The 18,784-nt window shown below is 55.6% G+C and overlaps 1 protein-coding gene across 1 annotated transcript; it reads right to left on the bottom strand.

The window, feature by feature from the left end:
- Nucleotides 1–2,352: 2,352 nt before the first annotated feature.
- FHIP2B (FHF complex subunit HOOK interacting protein 2B) lies at nucleotides 2,353–15,378 on the bottom strand. The gene is made up of 17 exons (XM_068553091.1): nucleotides 15,287–15,378; nucleotides 10,934–11,012; nucleotides 8,561–8,733; nucleotides 7,771–7,875; nucleotides 7,357–7,479; nucleotides 6,912–7,139; nucleotides 6,609–6,805; nucleotides 6,185–6,293; nucleotides 5,876–5,952; nucleotides 5,326–5,515; nucleotides 4,616–4,761; nucleotides 4,360–4,488; nucleotides 4,103–4,193; nucleotides 3,750–3,893; nucleotides 3,266–3,406; nucleotides 2,956–3,056; nucleotides 2,353–2,717 (listed from the first exon to the last, which is right to left on the bottom strand). The coding sequence occupies exons 1-17, from the start codon at nucleotides 15,329–15,331 to the stop codon at nucleotides 2,579–2,581; spliced, it is 2,217 nt and encodes a 738-aa protein (XP_068409192.1). The 5' UTR covers nucleotides 15,332–15,378; the 3' UTR covers nucleotides 2,353–2,578.
- Between the last annotated feature and the right edge of the window lie 3,406 nt (nucleotides 15,379–18,784).

Below are 18,784 nucleotides of genomic sequence, written 5' to 3'. Positions count from 1 at the left end.
GAAACTATATCACGCTACTTACTGCTATACACTCATCACTAACATACAGGTTTTGTTCTGAGCAGGGAAATACTTGACTGGGTTTCCCTTCTGAAGTAACTCCACTCTTGACACCGAAGGACCAGGATAACCTCAAAGACCCCCTTCTCTGCCTCTCTGGGCTGCCATCTTGTTTTTCTGGCCTCGGGGGCTGTGGTAGGAATACTCTTGTTCCCTCTAAAGACAAACATCTTCCAAATGAGGGAAACAAACCCTTTCATTCTGGTTTCCCTTCTCTCAGCATCTGAGAGACCCACCGGTCCATATCCACATCGAAAGACAGTGATCTTCCATTATTTAGCCTATAGTAGTTTTCGGTTGAAAACCCTGGGTGCCCATTAGAATCACCTGGAGAGCTTTAAAAACAACTGTGGGCCCACCCCCAGAGATGTGATTAACTGGTGGAGGGCGGGATTGGAGCACTGGTATTTTTAAAGGCAACCCACAAGGGGATGCTTTTAAAAAGCAACGAGGCGAAAGCCACGGATCAGGCCTCACTCTGCATCTTCATCTTCCCTGCCCTGGAGTACTCTTGGGGACCCCCCTCAGAGGGTTGCCACACGCATACACTTAGGGACAAGATTTTTTAAAATATCAGGTCCACTGTTCACCACTAAAGCAGTCATACCGCTCACAACATAAACAAACACTAAAAAGGAGACTTGCATACAGATGCCTCAGGTGGCCCATTCCCTCGTGGTGTCTCCAGGGCTGCCAGCTCTCAGCTGTAGGCAAGCCGTGCAAAAATAGTGCTGCTTGGCCAAGAGCGGCTGGTTCCTAGTTCCTGGTTCCTGGCAGGTGCTGGGGAACATCAGATCTGCACTGCCAGAGCCTGTCTCTGTTTGCCACTCCCTCTCCGGCCCACACCACACACACACACTGCCCCCCTACGCCCCTGTGCTGGAAAAGGAATTTAATTTGCCTTCCTTAGGAAGATGGGCCTGAATCAGCAGTGGAGCCCTGGGCAGAAGGACACAAAGGGCGCAGAAGAACAGGGCAGCTGTGTCCACACAACCACACCATTTATTGCCGTGCTGTCTAGCGGGGGACACTGTGCAAATGCCCGAGTGCATTGGGGAGCAGAGTGTCTGACTCCCGGACGCTCAAACGTTTTCTGAATCGAAGAGTCCAGACCCAATTCGCCCGCTGAGCTCTGCTCCCCTGTCCCACACCAACGCCCATGTGTGCACACATATGTGCGCACACCCGCGTGCAGGCACGTGCACAGTGTCCTCCGGAGCAGCAGTTAAATCTTCCCCAGCTTGGAGGGATGCAGGAGAGGTAGAGGTCGTTGAGTTTCCTCCTCTTTCACGTCACCTCTTGGCAACCCGCGGACGGCTTCTAGAAGCAGCATGGGCAGAAAAATGAAGCGAGTGGGGCTCTGGCTTGCTCCTCCTTGCCCAGGAGTAAAGCCAGCAACTGCAGTTTGCTGTGAAGTAATGCCTGGCACTGCCTGTGTGTTCCTGCAGGTTGAGACAGATTCAGGCCGGGTGGGGTGGCAGCCCCAGCCGTAGAGGTCATGCAGGGAGAACCACACCATGACCGGCTGGCTGCCTGTGCCCCAGGCCCACTCCCCGGCCAGGCCTTGGGGGGCCCACGGTCCGGTGGGCATCTTGGCCTCACCTGGACCCAGAGCTTCCAGCACCGCTGGGATTGAATTCCATGGAGAACCCTGGCAGGATGCTAAGGGCAAGGCCTGGCCTCCCCCGGTCTCTGAGCCCCTCTGCCCAGGTGTCGTGGACCTGCCGAGACAGGTTCAGAAGGCGCCAGAGAGAAACCAGCTGGAGCTGGAGCCTGGCATCCAGCCCCCCGGGCTCCCCAGGCCCTCTCCCGCCCTGGCTGCAGTTGCATCACGCTTCTCATAAGCGGCTGCCCCCACCTGGGCGTGGAGCATGCTTTGGGCATTTGCCATGAGGCTGTCGGGAATTGTGCAACGGTCTCCGGGAGGGCTGAGCGGGAAGAGGGGCTTCCCCTGCTGTCCACTGCCGCTTCCCCAAGGGTTAAGCCAAGAAGGCAGGAGAGAAAACGTCAAGTCTCGGCAGCATCTGTGGTACTTGGTGTGGCCGAGACAGGGCCGTGCCCGCATCTCTCTGGCCTGTGGTCCTGACCAGCCTCAGAGTCATCAGCTCACTCCCCGCCGTGCCCCTGGAATGAGTCTCAGGTCTTGGCCTTCGCCACAGATGGCCCACAGAGACAGGTGACAGGCACAGGACACATGAAGCTCTGGGTCTGGGGGCTCACCTGGCCGTCACCCAGCTCCCCAGAGAAGGCCCCGAGGCCACCATGCTGCCCAGAAAGCCATCTCTTTTGCTCCTTGGCTTCTGATACCTCGGAGACCCGCTCCTTGAAACCCAGTCTGGTAGAGCCAACAGGCCAAGGGCGTCTTGAGTGAACCCGAGAGTGGAAGCCCAGACCTCCACCCAGGCAGAGGTCCCCGGGATGTGAAGGAGACGGAGCCAAGCCCCCACCCCGGGAGGACAGTGGTGGCAGCAGTGCCAGGCGGGAGGCAGCTCTTGGGCAGAGGTGTCACGTTCCTGGTTCAGACGTGCCCTTCCGGGGGTTCGGAGAGGCGCAGGTGAGGACCATGTGGGGGGAACTTGACGAAAGCGATGGCAGCCAGCTCTTTGCAGAATTCCTCAAGGACTACCACGCCCTGGAGGAGGGTCTGGTGGTCCAGCCTGAGGGAGACAGCACGGCGGGGGTCACGGCTGGGAGGTGTGGGGAGCGTGCCAGCGTGATATCCCAGTGTCTGTGAGGGATCACCCGGCGGCAGCCACCTCTGACTGTCTGTGAGGGACCAGAGGCCTCAGCAACGGGCCCTCCTCTGTCCCCGGCCTGGCGCCTCCCCCACCCGGAAGCCCTAGCTTTCCCACCCCAGGGCTCTTCCTTGGGCACCCGCTTCCCTCTGTTACTTACTGCTCCCCGGGCACCTGGCCCATCAGCTGCCTGCGCACCAGAAGCAGTTTGCCTGGGAACTGGGGCACCCTCTGAATTCTCTGCATCAAGTCCCCGATCACCTAGAGTGGGAACAAGAGGGGACTGAGGAGACCAGCGACACTGCCGCAGGGTCCCTGGCTCTGTCGCACCATGGGAGGGGGGTGGTACCAGTGCTTTCCCCTGGCGCTGGCAAGGGTGCCCACTCCTACAGCCCCCGGCACCCCCGTCCTGTCCCCCTCCCTTCCTGTCCTCAGCATTGGCGTGCTCCCTCTGGCCCGGGCATCCTTACCCTGACGAGCACAGAGAACAGGCTCCGGCAGCCAGGGGCCAGGTTGATGTAGGGATCCAGGAGGTACTCGTGGATGAGGGGGTGGGGGAAGAGGGCGAGCCGGGACAAGACTGAGGTCACTTGCAGGTTCAGGCTGTACGGCTGGGGGGAGCACGGTGGACAAGCGAGGGTTGGCACAGGCGGTGAGCACTTCTGCGCCCCCCCACCCCCCCCCAGCAAGGCGCCTGGCCAGTGTGAACATGCCCGGGGGTCGGAGATGCATGTGATGTGTGTGTCACGGGTTCCCTGGGGCTGAGGACCAGGGCACGTCAGGGCGTGTGGAGCAGAGGCGAGACGGGGCTTCCCGCCTGGGGAAAGGTGGGGCTTGAGGGGGGTCGTGGAACTGGAAAAGAGAAGATGACTGGACCCCCACGGCTGGGCCCTCCTCTCCTGAAGGACTCCAGAGGCCTTCGCCCTGTGGCAGGGGCCCAGCCCTGTCAGGCACCTGTTCTAAAATCCGGGACATGCGGTCGAACAGCATTCGGAGGAAGTGACCCTCAAAGAAAGGCCGTTCGGGCTCATGGGGGTCCAGGGGTGTGGGAGCCGGCGGCCAGCCCCAGGGCGCCACTCGGGAGCTGCACTCCTGGAACTGAAACGGGAGGGGAGAGTTAAAAGAGGTGGACCCAGTGGTCAGGAGGCACCAGCAGACAGAGGGAGCCGCGCAGGCAGGCGGGGCTCGGGCACTTGGCCGGAGCTGGGAGCACCTCGGGCGGGAGATCGCAGAGGCAGAGGCAGAGTGTATTAACCCCACGCTCTGAGCGGCGAGAACTGGGCGCCGGCAGAGGCCTTGACACTCACCAGTCCGTAAGCATCGTGGACGTATGTGTCATATCCGGTCTCTTCCAGGAAAGCCGAGGTCTTGGCTTCCTCAGGGACGAGGCAGAGGAAACTGAGAGACAGGACCCGTGGTTTGGAGGTGCCCCAGCCTGGGCCGCCCTGCTCTCCCCGCTCCACCTCCAGCCCCGAGGGAGCGCTCTCCCGGCTGCACCCCATCAGGGCTGTGGCCAAAGACGGAACAAAACTCAGCTGGCTCAGAGTTCCTGACCTGCTCCTACCTGTTGACAATCTCGGTCACCGCTGTTTTGCCATCGGGGTTGGTGACGGGGGCAGGGGGAGGCTTCATGGAGGGTTGAAAGCCGGAGTCAAGAAAGCCATCCGTGAAGTAGGGGTCTTCCTCCAGATCTCTGTGCCAGGGCAGACAAGCGAGGCACCAGTGAACGCAGGAACTGGTGTGGGGTGCTGGGGGCCGGCGGCGGGGCGGGGGGGTCCTGAATGGTCCGAGGCCTCCCCGAGGCGCTGAGCTTTACTTACAGGGTGTCCTCGTAGCTCTCGGGCTCGGGCGAGCCCCGGGCCACGTAAGGGCGGCCCTCGAGGTGGCACAGGATCAGGCTGTGGATGATCTGCTCGTGGGGCTTCTGGAGCAGCTCCTCAAACAGCCGCAGCGTGGCGATGCTGATCTGGGACAAGAAGCGGTCAGCAGGACACCCCTTCCCCATCCCGGCCTCTAGGGGTGCCTGGGAAGTGCTCACCCAGATAACAGGAGGGTCACCTCCTCCAGCCGGGGGCTAAGGTGGCAGGTTTTAAGGGGAGCAGATGGGTGTTGGCCCAGGAACCGGAAGTCTGGCTGGTCCCTGTCCCATTACTGATTTGAGGTGTAGTATCAGGCAAGCCCACTGGCTCCTCGGAGCCTTAGTTTCCATGTCTAAAAAATGGCCCGGAGCTGTCAGCTTCAAACAAGCCAAATGAATATAAAAGCATTTTGTAAGATAAAAAGTGCCATCACAAGTATGTGATCACAGAAAATTAACTGCGTGACAAAAGCAGTTTGGCTACCAATCACTGGGTCACTGCCTTTTTCTGTTTTTTTTTCGGCTGGGGGTGGGGGTGGGGATTTGGGTTTCAATGGCCTCAAAGGTAGAACCACCTGGAAAGCTAATGCAAATGGTAAGAAGCTTCAGGAGTCCCTTGGGCAGGGGCTGGGGGCCAGGGAGCGGTTAGAGAGGAGGGCCCGCCCGCCTCACCTCATCAGAGAGGTGGTCGCAGTGCCTGACGAGGTGGCCACCCAGGGTGTGAGGGCTGTCCTTGGGGGCTGCAGGCTGCTGGTCCGTGCCCAGGAGGAAGGCCACGGCCTCCCGCAGCAGGGCAGGGGAGCGGAGCTGGCGCAGTATGGCCGTGAGCAGGGCGGTGGAGGTCAGGACGCTCTGTTCAGACCTACAGGGAGGGCGCGCTGAGCCAGGCGGGGGCAGTCAAGACCAGAGTAGGAGCAGGGAGGGAAGGGGTGTAGGGGGCAGCACCCTTTCCTTGTTCCCTTGCATCTTTGGCTGGTATTTCTCTGCCCACACCCCACCCCTCCTGAGGTCCTAGAGTCCAAGGGTGGGAGGCCTTTGTTAGCCCACGTAGCTCTGAGCCACGAGTGTGTCAGGGGAACAGGCAAACATCAACTGACGGAGCCCACAGATTCCCATGACTCTGGACAAGGAGGTCCCTGGTCTCAGGCGCAGGAAGGGGCTTGGTGGGGTGGGCGGTTCGCCCAGACTATGGCTACGCCCAAGGGAACTGCACAGAACTCACACATGCAGGAGCTGGGGCTGCAGAATCTCCACAAATAACTTCTCAGCCACAGACTTTGCCAAGGCATCCGAAACCACCTGGGCGCCAAAGAGCACGTCTTAAACACATTTTACCTCCGATCGACCATTTTCCACTGAGAAACAGCTGTGTCCTTGCACAGAGCCTAACAACAGGTAGAGGGTCTCTGCTGACCCCGGGCCCTACCCAGCTCCCAAGAGACCCCCTGGGTCCTTGAGGTAGAGACACGAACAGAGCACCATGAAGCGGGGGACACCCGAGGAGAGCCCTGTCATCGCCCACCCCGCTCACCGTGTGTGCCTCTGTAATGAGGTGGTCGCAGTAGTCAAACCAGCCCAAGAAGGCAGCCAAGGTCTCCTTGCCGGGGAAGGAAGCCTCATCAGACGGGGCACTGGGTAACCTGAGGGAGAGCGAGAGAGCTTTGTGAGGCCTGCTTCAGGTACGTCCAGGAAGCTGGGCCCTTCTGCCCTCTGCCCTAGAACCTCTGTTGCTGGGGGTCAGTTCTACTGGGGGCTCTGAGGGCAGAAGCCAAAGTGATGCATTCCTGGAAGGCGAGAAGGCCCTTGGGCATGGGCTGTAACCTCAGGAAGAGGGTGGCCAGCAGGGGTCCCCATCCCCCCTGGAAAACAAGAAGAGCCGCTACTACCAGGAAGATGACGGGCAGGGCTTCTAGCCACTGAAGATGCAGCCCAGCCTTCCCTGGCCAAGCGCCTACCTCCAGCTGATGCCCTCTAAAGCGGCAATGTCTGCGGGGTCCAGGAAGCTGGGCAGGGACTGGTACAGCTGGCAGAGGTGCTCGACGATGGCAGGGCAACAAGGGCTGCTCTGCACCAGGTAGGTGGCAGCTGCCTGGGAAGCCACGCTTACCAGGAGCAGCAGGTTCTCCTGGGCCTTCAGGGCCACCCGACCTTTCTAGGGGATAAGGGTACGACTTCAGTGACGTGCGGCTGATCCCCCAAGTGCCCTCCCAGCAACTCGCCCGCCCCACCCCTGCTCCCTGCGTCTCGACAGCCGGCACCTTGCTCTTGCACAAGCCAATCAGCGAGGTGATGAGGCTGCTCTCCCCAGTCCCTCCATCGGGCTGCTCGGTCTCAGCAGGCAGCTGGGTGCTCAAGGCCCGGGCCCCCCAGGCACCCCTGTCAGGAGCTTTGCTGTGGGGCTGCTCCTCGTTCTTGATGCCGGCTGCCTCTCTCGGCAGGGCGGTGGCTTCTCTGGATGCCTCCTTCCTACCGACGGTCTTTTTACCCTGCAAGGGAGGCTGCGTGAGGCCAAGCTGTGGTGCAGAGCACCCCCCACGATGGCCCCTTGGGAATACAGGGTGGGTGGCTTCGGCGTGGAGCTGGAGGGGGAGCTGCCTGAGCGCCTCCCCGGTACCTGCTCCATCCTTCTGCTTCTTCAGAAGGGCCACAGGGGATTGCCCTGGGGTCTGGGCCCTCCCGCTCCTGTTCCCCAGAGGCGCTCACTTCTAGAATATAGGTGAGCAGGGCTGGATCCTGCTGGATCTTGGAGCAGAGGACAGTGGTGAACTGCACCTCCTCCTTTTCTGTGAGGGATCCAGGAACTGTCCCACCAAGTCGGAGAAGTTTCTGGAAGCGGAGCAGGACAGAGACAGAGGGGAATGGGGCGGCAGGGAAGAGAAGGAAGAATGGGGCGGCAGAAAAAAAACCCCGTGCACGACCATGGGTTCAGACTCAAACCTGCGGCACAGGTCCTGATGGAGAAGCTGGATTTGGGGGCTTTCTTAAAAGAGTCTCAGGGGGTGGAGTGTTTTTGTAGAGGAAGTTCCGGTGCTTTGGGACTGGCCTAGGAGCACCCCTAGCTTTTCTTGGAAGCATAGGCCTCACCCCCAGACACCCCTTAGCTTCTGGGCCCCTCACCTGCACAGGCCTGTGGACGCTGAGGTAATGCAGGAGGGGATGCTGCACCTGGGCCAGAACCTTGCTGAAGAACTGGAGCACCTGCTGCCGCATGCCTGGCGGGTACTGCGGGTCGGGGGACAGAGTGCCTGTCAGTCAGGCGGCGAGGCCACGCCCCCGCCCGGACGGCTCCTCCCCTCACTGCGCTGGAGGGGCCTTCTCGGCCAGCCTCCCTCCCTCACTCTTGGCAACTGGCCTCCTCTACGCTGCCAAGCCCGCTTCTTGCTTTTTTCCTTCTTCTTTTTGGCCGCACGTGCGGGATCTTAGTTGCGACCAGAGATCCAACCGTGCCCCCCTGCCTCAGGAGCGCGGAGTCTTGACCACTGGACCGCCAGGGAAGTCCCGCCCCCTTCCTGCTTTATTTTTGTCCATAACCTTGTCTTTATTGAACATACTATACGTGGGCTCCTTTGATTATCCTGCCTCTCCCCAACTAGAATTTTCGTCTGTTTCAATCACTGCCAGGTCCCCAGTGCCTAGGACACAGACTGGCACATGGCTGGTCCTCAGTTCATCTTCGATGAACGAACGCGGACTGAACGAAAGGAAACATGTCCTCAACCCGGACGACAGCGAGAACACGCCACCAAAGCAAATAAGCAAGGGCCCAAAGCCTCGGGGTGTTCTGAGACAGCCTCAGTGCCCCGCCCCCAGTGTGGGCACCGGGCACCGGGCACCGGGAGGAGCACAGGTAGACCTGCCGGACACCGGCTCAGGTGGCAAGTTCCAGAGGCACCGGGGTCCTGCCCACCTCGGCCTTGCCCAGCGTGCACAGGGTCTCCAGGATCTTGTGCTGCAGCAGGTACTCCAGACACGGCCCCGCCTCACCGGCCGCCGCCTGCTGCTTCTCCTCGTACACCAGGATGTCCAGCATTTGCTTCAGCCGCCAGGGAATATCTGTTTTCTTGGCCGGGGTGTTTTCATCTAATCAAGATTCAGGAAACAAGGTGAATGGGGTGAAGAGGGGCACTCTGGCTGGATGGGGTCAAGCCCACAGGGCCTAGCGGGTGGAGGGAGGTGGAAGCCAACCTGGAGCAGGCCAGGTTAACGCTTTTCTTCAAAGACCAGAGGAAAGGGAAGTTTACAGTTGATGCCTCTCTAGTTGAAAAGACAAAAGACCTTCTAGATGAAGCCCAGGATACAGCCCTCTGACGGAGCATGTGTGCAGGCCCCAGCACTTTATGAGAGGAAAGCAGCAGCATTTTTTCTCTGAACCCTGGGGCCTACAGAAGGACACCTGCTAGGGCTTCAGGCCTGCTCTGAAGGGGCAGAGTGAGCCCTGGGCCTGAGTGAGAAGCTATGGGCCCAGGGGTCTCTGTTATATTATTTAGAAGCCATCTTCGATCAGCTTCCTAACAGATAACCTCCTGGGGCCTGTTTATGTCTCTTTTATACTCAAGGAAGGCAATACTCTATTTTTTTTACAAAGCCAAAAAAAAAAAAAAAAAAAAAATCCATGCATGACCACGGGTTCAGACTCAAACTCACTGCACAGTGCCCAGGTCCTGACGGAGAAGCTGATTAGTGGGGTTTTCTTAGTCAGTCTCAGAGGGTAGAGTATTTTTATAAAGAAAGTTTTGGTACTTTGGGACTGGCCTTGGAGCACCCCCTAGCTTTTCTTGAAAGCATAGGCTTTTAAGCAGGGCAGCTCACCTCGCCCACCCCTACATCTCTGGTCCAGGGACCAGTCTGGAAATTAACGGATTGGGCCCAGGTGAAGCCCCAGGTGGACCCAAGGCAGTTCTAGATCTTTTCCTAGTCTCTGGTAGCTTGGGGTTCCCTGTCAAGAGATCTTCAGTCTAAAAGCTGCAAACTTCCAGATGTAAAATAAGTCCTGGGAATGTAATGTACAGTATGGTGACTATAGTTAATAATACTGTACTGTATATTTAAAAGTTGCTAACAGAGAAGATCTTAAAAGTTTTCATCACAAGAAAAAAAACTGTAGCTATGTGTGGTGACAGATGTTAACTAGACTTATTGTGGTGATCATTTCTCCGTATTTCCATATATTGAATCAATATATTCAATTGATTACACCAATTATATTGGATTGGCCAAAAAGTTCGTTCGGGTTTTCCGTAAGATGATACAAAAGCCCAAACGAACTTTTTGGCCAACCTAATTTGTCAATTGTATCTCAGTTAAAAAAAAAAAAAAAAGGGATCTTCAGTCTAAAGCAATCGTTCTTAACTGGGGGTGATTTTGCCCCTGCTCCCCAGGATATTTGGCAATGTTTGGAGAGCCATTTATGGTTATCACAGTGGGGAAGGGGTGCTACTGGCATTTAGTGGATAGAGGTCAGAGTTGCTGCTAAACATACAGTGTACCCCCCCAGCCCCCTACAACAAAGAATGATCCAGTCCAGGTGTCACCAGTGCCAAGACTGAGGAACCTGGTCTAACAGAACGCTCAGAGGGTCCCTCAGAGTGTCCAAAGGCCACTTTTAATTTCTTGGGTTGGCTCAGGCTGGAAATAAAGCCTTTAGGAAAGGTGTAGGCTGGAATCAAACCCCAGTCTGAACTCCAGGAGGTGGAAGGCTAGGGATGCAGGAAAGGTTACCTGGCAACCAGTGCATCTCCACCAATCCCAGCATACTGACTACAAGGCAGCCAATGAGACGCTGCCCCCTCAGTGAGTGATCCTGATGGGCCCAGATGACCCAAGGCTTTGGCTTTTTAGAGTGTCAGCTTGGGGAGAAGGACCAGGTGTGCTACATGCCTTGCCAGGTCTCTACAAGAGAAATGCCCTCTAAGTTGGCTCACAGAAAAGAGGAATTTATTCCATTTCTTTTCTTTAATCAGTAAGCCCTAGACACAGGGCCCAGGCACTTGGGGACTGAAGGCCTGGACATTCTGCCCAACTGGAAGCTGGGGGCAAGTGGCATTCAACCTCTGGGTTGCAGAGTCAGGCCAGTGAGACCTCAGCCTCCGTGTCCCCACTCCTACCTCACACAGGTCCCCTCCCAGAAGGTCAGGGTGGGGCAGCCCCCACTCTGAACTCCTGAGCAGCGGATGTCACCTTCCTCAGGACACCTGCATCTCTGAGCTGCAGGGTGACTCCACCCACACCTTCCTCCCTGCTCCCTCCAGGGATCCCTGCGTGGAAGGAGACCAGGCCCCACCTGTGCTTTCAATGTAGTAGTTCGTGATGCCCTTCCAGTGTTCCACGAAGGCCTCCAGCAGATCAATGCTGGGCTCCCGCTGTGGAGAGAGCAGACACAACCTAAGTGGTCGCCACCGGCACTCATCAGAAAGGACATTCCACCATCTGCTAAGTGTCGGACGGGTCCTAGGCCCTGGAGGAGGCACCGTGATCCTGGGTTCTCAAATTGAATAGTTACACATTTTCTCCAGGACATTTGCACATTGTCTCCCTATCTGCCAACAATCTCCTGGTTCCTCTCCTCAGACCCCCTCTCCCTCCTGGAAATGCTGTGACATGAGCACATGTCATGATTCTATATCCCCTGTCCCAGAGCAGCTAAGACTGATGGTAGGGGAAACAGACACAGAAACAGATCATTTCTATATATCGTGGTTATGCTACAACAGAGGTACGTAGAGGGAAACAGGAGAGCACCCCCAAAACAACAAAATCAAAATGATACAGATGGAAAATGTGGCAAAGACAAAGCTTTCAGGTCCCTCTCGGTCTGAGAGTCTGAAAATCCGGGTTGAAGGCCACGACAGCTCAGTTCAGCCAGATAGGTAACGTTAGAGGAATATTAAGAAAGTGCCTTACTTATAATGTGCTGCATCTTTTGTCCACGGCTGCAGGCCGTGCACCCCTAGCTCCTCTCCGCTCTGCTCCTGTCCACATCTCCTCTGACTCCTTCGATCACCCTGGGGGGAATTCTGATCTGCTGTGAGCAACCCCAGAACCTCCCCCCTTTCCCAAAGTGCTCTCTCCATTTCCATGCCCCAGCTGGAACTAACCTTGAACTGCTAACAACCAGTTCCCCTGAAAACTTCTCCAAAAAAGTGCATTTCTTCTCTTTTCTAGCAGGGTAAATGTTCGCAGGAGAAAAACGCATAGTCCCTACCTATATCCCTACCTCTTGGTCTTTGCTCCGGCCACTCCTCTGTCCAGGAGCCCCCGTATCCCCCTACACCTGTCTAGGTCCTAGCAGTCCCCAGTGAGGTCCAGCTCAGGGCCACCACCTCCACAAAGCCACCTCTGCGGTCCCCAGACGCATCTCTAAATTCACGCTTTTCTACACCACAGGACGGGGTGTCTTCTCCTTCCATAACTCACTCAGTAGGTACCTGTTGAGTGCCTACCACGTACAAGACACCACGCCTGATGTTACAAGCCATACAAGGCTGTCTAAGAGCCAGTCCTCCAGAAACGTGCCGTGGAGGAGAAGAGAATATAAAACACGCTGAATAACTCCACTACTGAAGTAGTGTGAGAACACAGGAGAGGTGGAGAACGGCCTTTGGGCGAAGAGGGGTCACTTGCAACAAGTGGAACAAAGAGGCTTTACTGAGGTCATGCGGGAACTAAAACCTGAAGAGCTGGGTCTGATTTCAACAATTAGAGAAATAGGAGAGACATTTCCTGGAGAAGGAACTTTGCAAAGCATGTCCAGGCCAAGGATGGATTGATGAGTGTGTGGGGCCTTGAATTTCTTGGCCAAACCAAAAAGTCCGATTTTGTTTTTAATTTTTAAAATTTTTTATTGTTTTGCAGGCTGCCGGGTGCAGGTCAGTGACATCGGAACTGTGTGAGGAAGAGTCATCTGGCGGGTGTGTAGGAGACAGACACAGGATAAATGCTTAGCAGACCATTATGACAAGAGGAGGAAGCAATCACACTGAATCAGAGGCCTTGAAGTATTCCCCCGGCCTTGGCGGCCCAGGCAGTCTTGTCTTCTCTCAAAGTTCGCTGTGGGGACCACGACTTACAGGAGTGGCACCTCGCACAGTCGTTCCAAACATACCGTCCATATGGAGTGACTGCATCTTATCACGTTCTACGTGATGCTATTATTGTTGGGTGAGCAGTCATCTCTCCAGGAGACTGTGAGCTCCCTGGGGCCAGGGTTCTGTGTTTCTGCCTGCCCCTAAAGGGCTCTGCACAGAGTGATTACTCATTGATATTTACTAAATATCTCAGCAAACTCCTTCAGCCCCTTCCATAGTTCCTTGTCTCTGGGAAAGCCCTCTGACCCTTGACCACGCTACGGTCAACGCACAAGCCTATGACGGGGTCTCATCTAGCCTTAAAATTCATTTATAGTCTCCTAAAGCCTTAAGCTGGACTTAAATCAAAAAACAACAATCCAGGGACTTCCCTGGTGGCACAGTGGTTAAGAATCCACCTGCCAATGCAGGGGACACGGGTTTGGGCCCTGGTTGTGGAAGATCCCACATGCCACGGAGCAACTAAGCCCGTGTGCCACAACTACTGAGCCTGGGCTCTAGAGCCCGCGAGCCACAACTACTGAAACCCGTGTGCCACAACTACTGAAGCCCGTGCGCCTAGAGCTGGTGCTCCGCAACAAGAGAAGCCACCGCAATGAGAAGCACGTGCACCGCCAACGAAGAGTAGCCCCCGCTCGCCACAACTAGAGAAAGCCCGCACGCAGCAACAAAGACCCAACACAGCCAAAAATTAAAAATAAATTAAAAAAAAAACAATCCAGTAAGAAAAGGAGAAACAGGAGAACAAAGGTTAGCCAAAACAGACTGTTAGAGCTAAGAAAGCAGGGGGTAATCTTTACCTGAATCTGTTATTAGCTACTGTAACTCCAGCCCAAGGAAACTGCACCAAATGATTGATTTTTAAAGATAATATTATATTTACAAATAATGCTAAAGATCGCTATTCTATTTTGTCAGAAGAGGGCAGGAAGGCGCACTCTTCCCCTTTAACTAGGAGTCAAGCAACTTGCTGGGGGTTTTAACCTGGTGACCCAGCCCTGGGAAGACCTATGATACTCAAGCTTGGGGGTGGGAGGGAGAGGGGTCCCCATCTCTCCTGATGGTTGCACGGGGCCAGCCAAATTTCCAGGGCATCATCTATATGTTGTATACTGAGGGGCCTAAGATCACCTGCCTAAAAATATCCCCCTTAACCAGCAATACTCCTGCAGCCACTGACACTGAAATTTCCACATAGGAAGCATTAGAAATTCACTTCTCAGGGCTAGGGTCCTGTCTATCCAGTCCACCCACCTTGTGTATGCAGCTTTCCCAGAGAGGTATGAAGGGGTGTCAGATTACTTTCTAAAATGACAGCTATTTTGACTGGGGACAGGGAGGAAGGGAGGAGAGATCATTTTGGAACCCCCTCCTGAGGCGGGATGGCCGGAGGCTCCTGAACACCAGCGAGGGCAGGGCTGGGGCAGGTGGGAGAGGAGAAAGGGCAGAAGCTTTTCACTTTCTTCACAAGTTTGCTTAAGTCTGAGACTGGTTTCACTCATTAACAAGCTCTGATTTGGTGGGAGTGTTGGGGAGGAAGGCGATGGAACCCAAGGGTGTTTCTCCTGAGAACATGTGATACACTCAACTGATCAATTAGGGGGAGGGTTTATACTGTGAGACAAAAGAATTGTTAACTTTACAGGCAGAATCTTGGCAGGGTTGCTTTAACTGGAGGGCATCCCGCCTACCCTAGCTAAAGGGCTCTTTTATCTCGCTCAATGAAGAGAACAGCCGCCGTGGGCGCCTCTCAGCAGCCTTCAACCCCAACAGAAAATGGCAGAAACACACACTCCCCGTCCCCGCTGGCCGCCCCAGGCCGCACTGCAGCTGGCCTCTCCTGACTCAAGGTCAGTGGGGCTCGGGCTGGCCTGGTGTTGAGACAGCATTCTGGAAACTGCGCTTGTACCCTGCAGCCGGCTGTTTCCTGGGCTAGGCGACCCCCCGCCCGCCGGACTGTATCTGTACCCTTCCTGGGGACTTGGCCAGTCCGGGGCCTGCACTTCCCAAGTCCAAGGTGAGAAGGCAGACTGCGCCTGAGTGTGGTCTTGGAGGCGGCCGAGGGCTCGGAACCAGGGTAAGGGGCAGCTATTTTTTAAGGCCGGGTGACCAGGAAGGTAGGAGCGTGGGGGAGGAGGAAGGCACCCAAGCTGGGGGAGGGGCCTTGGGGGGAATTTTGGGAAGAAACTATTGGGTGACTAGGGATCATTCGGCACAGAGGAGTTTGGGAATTGGGAGAGACTCGGGGAGCAGGAGAAATAAACAGGAAGCAATCCGGGGAGAAGGGTTAGGGGGCCGGAGCGACCTGGAGAAGGGCTGGGAACACGCGCGATCCGGAAAGAAGCCCCTGGAAGCGGGGAGCGCTGCGCAGGAGGGGCGCGGCGGGGGAGCGAGGAGGCCCGGGAAGGGGCACCACGGCCCGGGTTGGGGGTCCCTTCCTGGAGGCGGCCCGCACCCTCCGTCCGCCCGCGCGCCGGCCGGCTCCTCCCCCGGCCCCGCGCCCGCCCTTCCGGCCCAGGCCCCGCGCGCCCCAGCGTCCCCGGCCTCACCGCCCCCACGGCCTCCTGCAGCAGCGCCCCGAGCCGGCTCAGCATGACGGCGGCCCGGCTCCCGGCTCCCGGCTCCCGGGCGGCGGCGGCGGCGGCGGCGGCGGCGGCGGCGGCGGCGGCGGCGGCGGCGGCGCTCCCGGGCGCAGGCGGCGACCCGGAGGCGCGGCGAGGGAGGCGGGGCCCCGGCCGCCCCGCCCCGCCGCCCCCGCCCGGCCTAGCCCGGGGTCTGAGAGGAGGCCGGCTGCCAACGTGGCCGGGCCAGGCAGCGAGGAAGGGCCCCGTTGTCGGGGGCGCCGGCAGCCGGGGCAGCGGAGGGGCAGGGTCAAGTCCGCCGCGGCCTCTTGGGGAACCAGGAGGCAGCGAGCGAACTACCCTTAGAGAAGGGCGAGTGGAACCAGACAGGTTTTTCCCATGAGGGATGAGAAGGTTTGTGGGTTCTGGAAGTCTCTAGACTTTCCTCGTGGGACCCCGTAATGCCTTAGCCTCCCATCATATGATGTCGAGGGTCAGCAGAAATACATTTTGAACAGCTGACTGCCATGTGCTCAGGAAGAATTTCTTTCCATTCCTGGGGGAATGGGGGCGTGGAGCGGGGAGATGGGGAATGGGCTTTGAACTGGCAGAGCTGGCTGCTCGAAGGTCCCCTCCCTAAGGGCCCAGCTTTGAACATTCCGAGAAACCCTGCTCTGGTTGAGGGTTCTGCCTGTGTAATTTTTGGCCATAATTTTCCCAGTGTGTCCCCCCGAACAAACACACACACACACACACACACACACACACACACGGGAGACACACCTGTTTCCTTATGCGTCTAGAAGGGCAAAACGGGGCCAGCGTGACTTCTTTCCCCCACCCTTGTCCAGCACAGTAGCCACTGGCCACTTGTGGCTATGGAGCTGAAACGGGCTAGTCCTAATTGACATGTGCTGAAGACATGTCAGACAAGGGAAAGAATGTGAAATAGTCACTAATGATGTTTTATGTTGATTACAAGTTGAAACGTAATCTATTAGATAAATTGAGTTAACCAAAGTATATTATAAAAATTAATTTCACTTGTTGCTTGTTACTTTAAGTGGATACAGTGCTGGTCCAGAGGTCCTGCAGAGGACATCACACTGGCCTCGTTTTGCCCTTCTAGACGCACCAAGGAGAGAAACAGAAGGTGGGTCTCCGGTGTCGGGGACACACTGGGAAAGTTACACCCAAGAGTTAAACAGGCAGAACCCTCAACCAGAGCAGGGTTTCCCGGAATGTCAAAAGCTGGGACCTTAGGGAGGGGGCTTTCTAGCAGCCAGCTCTGCCAGTTCAAAGCCCATTCCCCATCTCCCTGCTCCCATCTCCCACCTCTACCCCCCAGGAATGGAAAGAGATTCTTCCTGAGGATAGGGCTGACATCTGTTCAGAATGTGTTCCTGCTGACCCCTGACACCATCTGATGAGAGGGTGAGGCACCAGGGGTCCCACAAGGGAAGGTGGGTAGCCCCTCTCACAGATCTGAGGACCTGGAGCTGTGGGGTACTGGGGCTTCACTGCACTGGTCCTGCCTTTGGGGCCTCTTTCACCAGTGGGACTAAGGCCCAGGAGGCAACGCCTGCCCAGAGTTGGCCATGTGCTGTGGAGTGGAGCCTGCAGTCCAGACCGAGTCACGGGGAGGCCAGGGTTCGGCTGAGCTAGTATTTGGATCTCAGTTCTCTGGCAGCTGCTTAGGGAAAATAGATGTTTCAAACAGCTCGTCTACAATTGGTCCCAGGTGAGGAGCCTATGGGAAATGAGAGGAGGCTTTTAGGCCAAAAAGTATAAGAACAAAGGGAAGAAACAAGCCTATTTTGTGTATCAAGAAGCAATCTAGGGGACTTCCCTTGCGGTCCAGTGGTTCGATCCCTGGTCGGGGAACTAAGATCCCGCATGCTGCACGGCGTGGCCAAAAAACATTTTTTTTTTTTGTGAAAAATAGGGAGCATTTTCTTTTTTCAAATTTTATTTATTTATTTATTTTATTTATGGCTGTGTTGGGTCTTCGTTTCTGTGTGAGGGCTTTCTCTAGTTGTGGCAAGCGGGGGCCACTCTTCATCGCGGTGCGCGGGCCTCTCACTACCGCGGCCTCTCTTGTTGCGGAGCACAGGCTCCAGACGCGCAGGCTCAGTAATTGTGGCTCACGGGCCCAGTTGCTCCGCGGCATGTGGGATCTCCCCAGACCAGGGCTCGAACCCGTGTTCCCTGCATTGGCAGGCAGACTCTCAACCACTGCGCCACCAGGGAAGCCCAAAACATTTTTTTAATTAAAAAAAAAAAAAAGCAATCTGGAGTCAGTCCAACACTGTTCTTCTCTGGGTCTTCTTCCTCATAGGTAAAGGAAGCAGGCTGGATGGATTAAATCTACTTGTTTTCCTTCAAGATATTTCAAGGAACTGTAGAATATAGGAGAAGTGTATAAGAAATTCATAACCTTTTATTTGGCTTAACTTTTAAAATTTTATTTCAAAAGCTCTAATAAAAGTCAGTGGACATACTTGTATATATGATAGAGCCCACCGATGTATTTAAATTCTGCTGCCAGGTTAGCTCATTGGGAAGATGTTTGAATAAACCTTCCCTCCTGTCAGCGTAAATGAAGGTAGAAGGCTGTTGCAGAATAAACAGTTTGAAAGAGCAAGGCACTAAGCCCAGATTCAAAGAGATGGGACTTAGCTGCTGCCGCTCAACGTGAGGAATGTGACTGTTCACATTTGCATGCATTTTTAAACCACTGCAACTTTGTGACTACTTATCTGTGAATCAGAATTCTCTCCTACTGTGCAACCAAATACAAGAATAAATTAGATCCCGTGCTTGCTGAAAGGGCGGCTGTCATATACAACCCTTGACTTAAAATTTTTATATCCATCAAATTGCTTCCTTGTTCTCATTGATTGATTTCATTAATAATTAACTATAAAATTCAACTTACAGGGAATTCCCCGGCGGTCCAGTGGTTAGGATTCCGTGCCTCCACTGCAAGGGCCACAGGTTCTATCCCTGGTCCGGGAACTAAGATCCCGCATGCCGCATGGCATGGCCAAAAAAATAAATAAATATAATCAACTTATAAATGTATTCTAATTACTAATAGTAAGATCTAATTTTTAAAAAGATTGACTACTAAAAAGGTTTGGAAACCAATGGACTAAATAATCACCAAGGTTTTATTTTAGGACAGACCTCCACTTTGAGCCGCTCTAAATTCTCAGGAACTTCAGATCCTTTAGGACTTCGAGTCCAGTCTGCTCACACCACAAACATTTCCCAGTGCGCTGTGATCAAACACTCCTCACACCCCTTGGTGCTCAAGAGCCTGGGAGCTCCATGGACAGGGGGGTGCTGGCCTCGTCACCCGTTTCCCTCATGCCGGAACGGGATAAGCCTTCCAAACTTTTGCTGAACACCTAATCCTGGGTACGTGTGTATGGGTACCATTCCTCTCTTTGCTGCCCCTGGAGAGGCAACTGTGTCTATACT

Source organism: Eschrichtius robustus, chromosome 10, assembly GCF_028021215.1.
Source record: "Eschrichtius robustus isolate mEscRob2 chromosome 10, mEscRob2.pri, whole genome shotgun sequence".
NCBI classification, from domain to species: domain Eukaryota; kingdom Metazoa; phylum Chordata; class Mammalia; order Artiodactyla; family Eschrichtiidae; genus Eschrichtius; species Eschrichtius robustus.
This window is presented reverse-complemented; position numbering and strand designations above follow the sequence as displayed.

Excerpts from the sequence above, each read along its gene's own strand:
- FHIP2B (XM_068553091.1), bottom strand. The coding sequence starts at position 15,331 with ATGCTGAGCCGGCTCGGGGCGCTGCTGCAGGAGGCCGTGGGGGCG. Across the intron at positions 11,013-15,286 it reads TGCAGGAGGCCGTGGGGGCG|CGGGAGCCCAGCATTGATCT; the intron begins GTGAGGCCGGGG and ends CTCTCTCCACAG. Across the intron at positions 3,407-3,749 it reads TGTCCCGGATTTTAGAACAG|CCGTACAGCCTGAACCTGCA; the intron begins GTGCCTGACAGG and ends TGCTCCCCCCAG.